Source organism: Oncorhynchus keta, chromosome 2, assembly GCF_023373465.1.
Source record: "Oncorhynchus keta strain PuntledgeMale-10-30-2019 chromosome 2, Oket_V2, whole genome shotgun sequence".
Classification (NCBI taxonomy): Eukaryota; Metazoa; Chordata; class Actinopteri; order Salmoniformes; family Salmonidae; genus Oncorhynchus; species Oncorhynchus keta.
Genome location: NC_068422.1, coordinates 34,363,167 through 34,375,408, shown reverse-complemented (window position 1 = coordinate 34,375,408; position 12,242 = coordinate 34,363,167). Strand labels below are relative to the sequence as shown.

General features: G+C 45.8%; 1 protein-coding gene across 1 annotated transcript in view; it reads right to left on the bottom strand.

Annotated features, from left to right (window-relative positions):
• Positions 1-10,731, bottom strand: part of LOC118399607 (ankyrin-3-like) — a 207,307-nt gene extending 196,576 nt beyond the window's left edge. Inside the window, exon 1 of the mRNA XM_052475545.1 lies at positions 10,199-10,731. Coding sequence (XP_052331505.1) covers positions 10,199-10,264 — 66 coding nt within the window. The 5' untranslated portion in view covers positions 10,265-10,731. The remainder of the gene's footprint in view (positions 1-10,198) is intronic.
• Between the last annotated feature and the right edge of the window lie 1,511 nt (positions 10,732-12,242).

Here is a 12,242-nt window from a genome sequence, read left to right as displayed (position 1 = left end):
AACTACAGACCAGTATCCCTTCTCTCTTTTCTCTCCAAAACTCTTGAGCGTGCCGTCCTTGGCCAGCTCTACCGCTATCTCTCTCAGAATGACCTTCTTGATCCAAATCAGTCAGGTTTCAAGACTAGTCATTCAACTGAGACTGCTCTTCTCTGTATCACGGAGGCGCTCCGCACTGCTAAAGCTAACTCTCTCTCCTCTGCTCTCATCCTTCTAGACCTATCGGCTGCCTTCGATACTGTGAACCATCAGATCCTCCTCTCCACCCTCTCCGAGTTGGGCATCTCCGGCGCGGCCCACGCTTGGATTGCGTCCTACCTGACAGGTCGCTCCTACCAGGTGGCGTGGCGAGAATCTGTCTCCTCACCACGCGCTCTCACCACTGGTGTCCCCAGGGCTCTGTTCTAGGCCCTCTCTTATTCTCGCTATACACCAAGTCACTTGGCTCTGTCATAACCTCACATGGTCTCTCCTATCATTGCTATGCAGACGACACACAATTAATCTTCTCCTTTCCCCTTCTGATGACCAGGTGGCGAATCGCATCTCTGCATGTCTGGCAGACATATCAGTGTGGATGACGGATCACCACCTCAAGCTGAACCTCAGCAAGACGGAGCTCCTCTTCCTCCCGGGGAAGGACTGCCCGTTCCATGATCTCGCCATCACGGTTGACAACTCCATTGTGTCCTCCTCCCAGAGCGCTAAGAACCTTGGCGTGATCCTGGACAACACCCTGTCGTTCTCAACTAACATCAAGGCGGTGTCCCGTTCCTGTAGGTTCATGCTCTACAACATCCGCAGAGTACGACCCTGCCTCACACAGGAAGCGGCGCAGGTCCTAATCCAGGCACTTGTCATCTCCCGTCTTGATTACTGCAACTCGCTGTTGGCTGGGCTCCCTGCCTGTGCCATTAAACCCCTACAACTCATCCAGAACGCCGCAGCCCGTCTGGTGTTCAACCTTCCCAAGTTCTCTCACGTCACCCCGCTCCTCCGCTCTCTCCACTGGCTTCCAGTTGAAGCTCGCATCCGCTACAAGACCATGGTGCTTGCCTACGGAGCTGTGAGGGGAACGGCACCTCAGTACCTCCAGGCTCTGATCAGGCCCTACACCCAAACAAGGGCACTGCGTTCATCCACCTCTGGCCTGCTCGCCTCCCTACCACTGAGGAAGTACAGTTCCCGCTCAGCCCAGTCAAAACTGTTCGCTGCTCTGGCCCCCAATGGTGGAACAAACTCCCTCACGACGCCAGGACAGCGGAGTCAATCACCACCTTCCGGAGACACCTGAAACCCCACCTCTTCAAGGAATACCTAGGATAGGGTAAGTAATCCTTCTCACCCCCCCCCCCTAAAAAGATTTAGATGCACTATTGTAAGTGGCTGTTCCACTGGATGTCATAAGGTGTATGCACCAATTTGTAAGTCGCTCTGGATAAGAGCGTCTGCTAAATGACTTAAATGTAAATGTAATGTAAATGTCTTGTAGTGTAGGGTTTCCCAAACTCGGTCCTGCTACCCGCACTAGCACTACACGGCTGACTCAAATAATCAAAGCTTGATGATGAGTTGGTCATTTGATTCAGCTGTGTAGTGATAGGGCAAAAAGCTAAACATGCACCCAGCGATGGCCCCAGGATCGAGTTGGGGCTTCAACTGGAAGCTAGTGGAGTGTGCGGAAGAGTGGGGTGACATGGATGAACATGGGAAGGTTGAACACCAGGTGGGGCGCAACATTCTGAATAAGTTGCAAGGGTTTGATGACACAAGCGGGAGCCCAGCCAACAGCGAGTTGCAGTAGTCCAGACGGGAGATGACAAGTCCCTGGATTAGGACCTGCGCTGCTTCCTGTGTAATACTCCGTTGTAGACCAGGAACCTGCAGGCGCGAGTCACTGCTTTGATGTTTGCAGAGAACGACATGTTATTGCTCAGGGTCACGCCAATGTTTTTTGCACTCTGGGAGGGGGACACCGTGGAGTTGTCAACCATGATAGAAAGATATTGGAGTGGGCAAGCCTTCCCAGGGAGAAAGAGCAGCTCCGTCTAGTTGAGCTTGATGTGGTGGCCCAACATCCGAGCTGAGATATCTGCCAGACACACAGAGATGCGTGTCGCCACCTAGGAGTCAGAAGGGGGAAGGAGAAAAGTAGTTGAGGGTCATCCGCATAGCAATGATAGGAGAGACCATGTGAGGATATGTGTGACTTAGTGTATGAAGAGGACCTGGAACGAGCCCTGGAGGACAACAGTATTTAGAGAACGTGATGCAGACACAGATCCTCTCAACGTCACCTGGTAGGAGTGGCCTGCCACAAAGGAGGCAATCCAAGAGACCCCCAACTCTGAGAGGGTGGAGAGGATATCTGTTGAATGCAGCAGATAGATACAGGAGGATGAGAACAGAGGAGAGAGAGTCAGCTTTGGCAGTCCAGACAGCCTCAGTGATACAGAAAAGAGGAGTCTTGGTTGAGTGACCCATCTTGAAGCCTGGCTGGTTATGGTCAAGAAGATTATTCAGAGAGAGATAGAGTTGGTCAGATAGCACGCTCAAGAGGTTTGGAAAGAAAGGAGGGATACAGTTCTGGGTTTTTGACGTCAGCGGTTTCAAGTGTTCGTTTCTAGAGGAGGGGAGCGACTCTGGCCAATTTGAAGTCAGAGGGGACACAGCCAGTGGTCAGGGATGAGTTGATGATGAAAGTGAGGAATGGGAGAAGGTCTCCAGAGATGGTCTGGAGAAGGGAGGAGGGGATGGAACCGAGCGAGCAGGTTGTCGGGCGGCCAGATCTCACTAGTTGCAGGATTACATCTGGAGGGAGAGGGGAGAAAGAGGACATGGCATAGGGTAGTTCTCTGTGAGTGGGACCAGTAGATTCAATAAGCTTGAGTAAATGAGTAGCGGATGTTGTCAACCTTCTTTTCAAAGTGGTTGACAATGTCATCTGCAGAGAGTGAGGGGGTGTAGGATTAAGGAGGGAGAAGAAGGTGGAAAAGTTTCCTAGGGTTAGAGGCAGAAGCTTGAAATTTAGAGTGATAAAAAGTGGCTTTAGCAGCAGATACAGAGGGAGAGAAGGTAGAGGGGAGGAAGTGAAAGAATGATAGGTCCTCTGAAAGTTTAGTTTTCCTCCATTTTTTCCCATTTGTCTCTTTAGTGAAGAGAGTGCAGGTGGAGTAGCACTGTTCTCTGCGGTTATTCATGTCTCTGTCAAGGCCAAAAAGTCTAGGGACTGAAGGGCACCAAGAATTCCACATGGGTTGTGCGGGCAGGGTAAACTACATTTAGAAGGGTTGCGGCCAAGGGGTGGGGAGCATCTGTAAAGTATAGAAAACACACACATAGTTGACAAAGCTACAAAAGAGCAAAGTGATCTGAGAAATATCTAGGTAAAATACTCAAGTGAGTATGGTGTGGATTCTTCCTGTCTTTCCTTCCTCTAACTCTGCCCGAACAACTCGACAGAACTGTCTTAAAGGCTCTGCATGGTAAATCCGACTTCTGCAGTGGCCATACAGCATTTACTGCAATACGGCCTCTTCAGAAGTCAGGGCATTTGTACTTCTTGCACTTCGCATAGCAGAGCTTTTGTGAAGGAAGTGAGCTTGTTTTTATACTGGAGCTCCTGCCCCCACCTACCGTCAACCAATCATGTCAATGCGGATCTTTACGGAGCCCTCCTCATTGTTATAAAATTTGGGAGGTGCATGGAAATGCGGTACGGAGCTCATTTTGGCCTCTGCATGCCTCCGAAGGCTCCGCAATTGCGTCACACCCTCTATATGGCGCCTCAGACCACATTTTCGGATAAAGCATAAATTGGATTTAGTTTTGGCAACAAGACCACTGTTGTGAAAATAGGAGAGACTGAAGTACTAACACTAATTGCTAATTGCCTAGCAAAGGTAAGAGCACACCACCCAGTACTAATTGCTGATTGCCTAGGAGCAGAAACCACTCCCCGTCCAACACAGCCCCTGATTACCAAAACATCAACAGTCACAAATTGCCCTGGCCCTTAATCCTGGTTGATGTGTCAACAATCAGCTGCAAGTTATGAGTTGACTTATTTAGGGATATCTAAAAATCTAGTACCTAAGATATCTTTGATATGACCATCTTAAAATATGCCATATGTTATCTTAGTAGAACCTATCCACCATTACACATAAAATAATTCCCCATGTATTAATTTGATACCTCGGTATGTCACAGTATGCACACACCCTCTTCTCGTCTCTTATCTGTCATTTGTCTGGGCTACTCTATCTCTCTCTGTCAAACATACATAGACACACACATCCTGCTTTTCTCATACTTTCTAATCTAAAGCGTAAACCTATTCCTCTTAAGGATATACTCTGTGCCAGGTCAGTTAACTTAATCTAGAAAACAAAACACAGACTGGTTCTCCAATGTATTGCATGGGAGAATTCTTTTCAGCGCTTTCAGAAAAGCTGGGATGTTAATGCCAATGCTCTGATGTGTGAGTCTTCTTTGAAAGCTATATCACGAAAGAGCTTACGTGTGTATCACCAATCCTCTAAACACAAGGCTCTTAGCTAGTGACTGAATTATTTCACAAGACAAAGACCAGAGCGCTTTAACATCAGTCCCACTGCTACAGAGAAAGACATTGGGGCATCATTTAAAACAAAAGATGGAAGAAACAAATGACAGAACTCTACAGAGAAATTCCATGGCTGTGTCCAGTCCCCAATATTATTTCAGTGACTTTTTACTGCTATAATATTCCACAACACTCCACAATATTTCGCAATCCTAAATAAACCAATGCCTCACCTTCGACCTCACAAAATGACATCATTTTGTGTCATAGATAAACACCATTCCTAGTGTCACTGCCTATGTCGAAGTCAGACAATAACAACCAATCATACAGTGGATGATGGCCTTTATGAGTCTCAGTAAACACTGATGTCATGTGAGTCATACAGCAGGGGTTAAGAAAGTTCTCTTCTCTCGTCATCTACAGACCTGTCTTTGAAGGGAAAGGCACAGGAAACCGACTGAGACAGTAACCTGACCACCCTTCGCCCCCGCTCCCCCTCTCTCCCACCATGGACGATGCCCAGTCTGATACAGACGTTTATCATCACACAGTTGGGTCATTGCCATGACAATGGAGGCAGACACCTGACCTGTTGTCACCACTTGTAATGTGAGGTAACAGGACAGGAGGTCCACACTGTCCTCTAATGAGAGGGAATGTATCTTGATCAGAAACATCACAGCTGTATGTGTATCCTTATAATAATAATAATAATAATATATGCCATTTAGCAGACGCTTTTATCCAAAGCGACTTACAGTCATGTGTGCATACATTCTACGTATGGGTGGTCCCGGGAATCGAACCCACTACCCTGGCGTTACAAGCGCCAAGCTCTACCAACTGAGCCACAGAAGGACCCTTCACCTGCATGTATAAATTATGACTAGATGCTGAAAGAAGAGAGGAGTATCATATTATTAATCTTCATCTATCAATCACATTATTTTACTGTATACCAAAGTTCTCTCAAGGACCCTACATAATTTGTTTGATAAGAATGCCAGGCATTGTCCTCTGAAGCTGCACACAGATACTCAGACACAAAATACATTTCAGTTTGATTTATAACATTGTCATATAGTCGCCGTAGGTCAGAAGCCTTTGCTCAAAAGATACTTTATTGTATCCTTGAGTATTTCCATCAGCAGTCTCATGAAATGTACTGAACAAAAATGTAAGCACACATGCAACAAAGATCAAAGATCTTACTGAGTTCTCGTTCATATGAGGAAATCAGTCAAATTAAATCAATTCATTAGGCCCTAATCTATGGATTTCCAATGACTGGGAAAACAGATATGCATCTGTTGGTCACAGATACCTTAAAAAATGAGCCTCACAATGGGCCTCAGGATCTCTTCAAGCATCAAACATCTCCAATAAAAAGTTAAATCCAAAGTTAAATCTAGAATTGGCTTCCTATTTCGCAACAAAGCATCCTTCACTCAGGCTGCCAAACATACCCTTGTAAAATTGACCATCCTACCAATCCTCGACTTCGGCGATGTCATTTACAAAATAGCCTCCAATACCCTACTCAACAAATTGGATGCAATCTATCACAGTGTCATCCGTTTTGTCACCAAAGCCCCATATACTTACCCACCATTGCGACCTGTACGCTCTCGTTGGCTGGCCCTCGCTTCATACTCGTCGCCAAACCCACTGGCTCCATGTCATCTACAAGACCCTGCTAGGTAAAGTCCCCCCTTATCTCAGCTCGCTGGTCACCATAGCATCACCCACCTGTAGCACGCGCTCCAGCAGGTATATTTCACTGGTCACTCCCAAAACCAATTCTTTCTTTGGCCGCCTCTCCTTCCAGTTCTCTGCTGCCAATGACTGGGACGAACTACAAAAATCTCTGAAACCGGAAACACTTATCTCCCTCACTAGCTTTAAGCACCAACTGTCAGAGCAGCTCACAGATTACTGCACCTGTACATAGCCCCCCTATAATTTAGCCCAAACAACTACCTCTTTCCCAACTGTATTTAATTGATTTATTTTGCTCCTTTGCACCCCATTATTTTTATTTCTACTTTGCACATTCTTCCACTGCAAATCTATCATTCCAGTGTTTTACTTGCTATATTGTATTTACTTTGCCACCATGGCCTGTTTTTTGCCTTTACCTCCCTTATCTCACCTCATTTGCTCACATTGTATATATATATATATATATATACTTGTTTATACTGTATTATTGACTGTATGTTCGTTTTACTCCATGTGTAACTCTGTGTCGTTGTATGTGTCGAACTGCTTTGCTTTATCTTGGCCAGGTCGCAATTGTAAATGAGAACTTGTTCTCAACTTGCCTACCTGGTTAAATAAAGGTCAAATAAATCAAATAAATAAATACAAATAAAATAAAAAGTATTTCTGTGCATTCAAATTGCCATCAATAAAATGCAATTGTGTTCGTTGTCCGCCACCATGAGGCACTCTGTTTACAACATGACGCAATACACGTGGTCTGCGGTTGTGAGGCCGGTTGGACGTACTGCCAAATTCTATAAAACAATGTTGGAGGTGGCTTATGGTAGAGAAATTAACATGACATTTTCTGTCAACAGCTCTGGTGGACATGGCTACAGTCAACATGCCAATTGCACGATCCCTCAAAACTTTAGACATCTGTGGCATTGTGTTATGTGACAAAACTGCACATTTTAGAATGGCATTTTATTGTCCCCAGCACAGGGTGCACCTGTTTATTGCTCATGCAGTTTAATCAGCTTCTTGATATGCCACAACTGTCAGGTGGATGTATTATTTTATTGGATTTTATTATTTAAAAAAAACATTTTACACCTTTTTCTCCCCAATTGGTAGTTACAGTTTTGTCCCATTGCTGCAACTTCGGCACGGACTTGGGAGAGGCGAAGGTCGAGAGCCATGCGTCCCCCGAAAAACACGACCCGGCCAAGCCGCACTGTTTCTTGACACATTGTTTTTAACCGGGAAGCCAGCCGCACAATGTGTAGGAGGAAACACTGTACAACTGGGGACCGTGTCAGTGTTCATGCTCCCGGCCCGCCACAGTAGTCACGAGAACACAATGGGACAAGGACATCCTGGCCGGCCAAACCCTCCCTTAACCCAGACGACGCTGGGCCAATTGTGTGCCTTCTCATAGGTCTCCCGGTCATAGCCGGCTGCAACACAGTCCTGGATCGAACCCCAGTCTGTAATGACGCCTCAAGCACTGTACTGCATCACAGTGCTTGAGGCGTCATTACAGACTGGGGTTCGATCCTTAGACTGCTGCGCCACTTGGGAGGCAGGCGGCTGGATTATCTTGACAAAGGAAAAATGCTCAATAACAGGGATGTAAACAAATTTTACTTCAGCTCATGAAACATGGGACCAATACTTTACATGTTGCGTTTATATTTTTGTTCAGTGTATATATTTGGCCTGATTGCCACAGGGTTGACTAGAACTCCAGCCCCCTCTTCTCACTCTCCCTCGCTCACTCTCGCCCTCAATATCCCTCGTCCTCGGAACAGAAAAGTAGTTGCCATGGCTACAATCATTAACACATCTGGCATGTTTATCTGACGCTCACACTGACACTCTCACACACTCTCTCACACGCAGGCACACACACACACACTCACACACACATGCAAACACATACACACACACACATACAGGCACAAATAATCACACAAGCACACATAAACATACCAACACCGGAACACATTTGTATGCATATAGTAGAGAATGTATTTTCGGGTATCATCACTAGTCAATGCAATTCACTCATCAGAGATCATTCACCAGTAGTTCTGATTATCCTCCAATGGTAGAGCCTATTTGTGGATCGTGAGGTGTGAGGTAACTAATCTTGACAATCTTCTAGCTTTAGGTCCTGATGTTATCAATGCTATTCTGGGTGTTTGCTTGTACCATAGAAAACATTGAGAGGGAAGTGTCTGGTTAGATGCAGTAGGGGAGGTGCTTGCATTCTCCAAAGCACTACTGACATGCATAGTTGCCAAGAGGTAAAGGACTTTCCTAGCCTTAGAGCATCAGTATTTCCTGTGATGATTAACATGCTTTACTATACATTACTGCGAATGTGAAACTAATCAAATACCTGGCCAGAGTAACTTAGGCATGAAAACTATTCGTTCCTTTGCTTGAAAGTTTTGTGGTATATTTATGAAATGCAAAAGGGGAGGGGTAAGAGTTTTTTAACCAGCCTTTTCACTTTCTGTGGTTAAGAAACCATTGTGCTGCAGCCATTGTTTTTTCACAATTCGACTGTAGGCCCTGTGTGTGTGTGTGTGTGTGTGTGTGTGTGTGTGTGTGTGTGTGTGTGTGTGTGTGTGTGTGTGTGTGTGTGTGTGCACGCGTGCGTGTAACCAAAATGGATTTCCAATGGATTTGTGCTTACTAGAGGGACAAAGAAAAATGCCAGTAATATTTAATTTGTGTTCCCATGTGGCTACATTACTTTTGGGAATACAAAACAACAGGTTGAAGTATGATTAAACCAGTGATATCAGGTCTCATATCAAACACAAAGGGACATCAGTGGCAACAAGCAATCGCTTAATCCCAACATCAGCCATGGCCCTGACCCTGTCAATAGATTCATAGCGAAACAATTATCCCAAATTGTTAACCCTGCCTGGTACCCTGTTCAAAGCCATACCCAAAGCTTCCCTAATCCTTTAGCATTTCCCCCATCCCGGTCTTCAGTCTCTTGCCTCACGTACCGGAACCAGGCCTTCCCTCTGAGTCCTGCCCTATAGGGATCAGTGGAACCTGCTGAATCCCATCTATCATGGGTTTACCCCATTGACAAAACAACATGGCCACAGGAGCAGAGCGAAGCACAACAGCACTTAGTGGAAATGCAAAGGCACACGAAAGCATGCATGCAGGTATACACACACACACACACGCACACGCACACGCACACACAAAACCATTTAGCCTTCCATGACATAAACACTGTGCTGTGCCTAAGAACACCTTTAATTAAAAGGCTTGATCACAGCCCCTGGGGACAGGAGGAGGACAACATCAGAGAAGTACAGCTGTGGACTCACAATGATGGTGATGTAGGGAAACAACAACAGATGCTGCCCCCACACTAACCCTGAGGCTGCCCCTTCACCCCTAGAGTGCCTGCTTAGGTAATCATCTAGTTGCTTTAGCCAATCAGGTGCAGTGGAAATACCAGAACAACAAGTGGTCCCAAAAAGTGTTTTGTGACAGTATCTGTTCTGATGACTTTGCATTCGAGGTCAGTCAAATACTCATACCACAACAAATATGCACACATAGAAACAAATATGCGGAACTGCTCTGTACAAAATGTTTTGTTGATGAATGTTGTGTTTAGATTCATGAACATTATCTCTGCATTGAAGAAACAAGATGCTAAACCAAAGTAAACACGCAGGAATACGAGCGCAGGCACTCACACCATCCTCCTCGAGGCTTGTTTATTTATGAAACTTAACCCAATGATCTCTTTATACTTAGTCTACAGATCATAGACACACAACTTGTGGGAGTAATGTATGTAAACCAACCACAGCAATACAAACACAACATTCAAAGCTTTTACAAAGACAGCCAAAAGGTTTTTCCTTCACATACCTTTTTTCCTTTCTTCTTGCGATGTGCTGGTTTTCCAGTGCTTTTTTCCTTAGCTTCCTCACTCATCTTGGGACTTTCCTGAGCTATATATTATTCCAACATGTAGAGCTTCGGCAGTGGCATTGCTTTCAGTGGTGATAAAGTCTCAAACCCATATAAAAGACCATTTAAGAAGGGATGTTCCACGGAGAGAGTGTGGAGGACTGGAGAGGCTGATGCTCCCTCACTCTCACACACACACAAGCGTACTCTCACACACACACAAGAGTACTTACACACACACTCATACACACGCTGAGGTCCACTCCCACTGCTTTACCACACGAATGGTGCCGCTCTCCAACACACTCAGAGGCAGGGTGTGGAAGTTGGAGAGAGAAAGAAGGCAGGAGGAGGAGGATGAGGAGGAGGGAGAAGAAGAGTAAGAAGATGTTGAGGAAGGAAGACCGAAAGAAAATGTGAATAATCCTGTGGGTTGGAGGATCTAGTGCTGCCTACCTGACAGTAGACTCAGCGGCATCTAACTCCCTTCTAGCCTGACAAACTGATGCAGAAACTGATGAGAGAGAGAGAGAGAGAGAGAGAGAGGGTGAGTGAGTGGTGAGTGAGTGAGTGAGTGAGTGAGTGAGTGTGAGTGAGTGAGTGAGTGAGTGAGTGAGTGAGTGAGTGAATGAATGAATGAATGAATGAATGAATGAATGAATGATAGGGAGTTAGTGAGAGACAGAGAGTATGCAAGAGTGAGAGAGAAGAGGGGGCGTGATCCAAACAGATACAGAGAGAGAACAGTGAGAGAGGGAGGAAAGAGACCTAAACAGAACTAGACATAGAACACAGAGAGCCAAATCATCAGTGGATGGTTGACTCCAACGTTGGGTGCTTCCTGCGCGGTAAAATCTGCTTTTGTTGTTCCCGGATGAGGCGGCGACATCAAATGAGACCCCTGCTCCTCTGGCAGGCTGGAGAGAGAGGAGTGAGAAGCGGATCATTAGCATGATGCATCAGGTCCTTCCAGAAAAGCAAGTCTCCCCGCATCCTGTGCCAGCAAGATCAGCTTTACTGAGGAGAGCGAAACAGCCCACCCTCTCTCAGACCACAGGAGGCAATGTTCATACAACAATAGAGACAGACAAAGAGATAGAAAGAGAGGAAGAAAAAGAACAAGGGGCCACGCCCTCGTAACCTAAAGGAAGCAATATTTGAACAAAGCCCCAGGTTACACGGACTGAGAAATTAAGAGAGTGATGAGACGAGAGAAAGGGTGGGAAGGAAAGAAAAATACACAGTCTCAGAGAGTGAAAGTGACAGAGTGAGAAAAGGGAGGGAGAGAGAAGAGAGAGAGAGAGAGAGAGAGAGAGAGAGAGAGAGAGAGAGAGAGAGAGAGAGAGAGAGAGCTTGTTCTCCTTCAGTGGGCAGTAAACAGCATGTTCTTTATTCTGGGTTGGGACTATCAACTAGTCTCCCCTGTCATACACCAGCCATGCTCCTCTATCACAAACATTACACCAGCAGAGGGGAGTGTGCCAAAACTGAGCTACCATCCCTCAGCAATATCCCAAACAAACTGCCACCACCACCACCATTACGATCCCTCTCCACCTTGCCCCTCAAACCACGTGTTTCCAGTGAGAGAGAGCGGAGATACAGAGCTAGCTATCCAGATTGTGGCAGACCTACACTCAGTGGAAAGGGAGACAGACAGGGACAGAATTAGGAAAGGGGTTGGGTTACACTGTGTTTTGGACGATAATTTTACCTCTTGTCACTGTTTTAATGTCAAAGGGCATGCCCTCTCTTACTAAGTCTAGGGAGATCGAGGAAGGGTTATTGATTTTGCCAGTTTATATTCTTATTGGGTAACATCCGGTTCTTAAAACAAATCTTATTTTACTGGCAGAAGATGAATGTTTACTATGCATCTGGCAGTTGACCTATACCTGTAGCCACTCACTACAGTTTTTGCGTTTTTTCATTTCTTTTCCATTTCAAAGGGGGGATTTTTCCTCCCACCGCAGTAATCCGGTGAAAGCTTGGCGTGGCATAA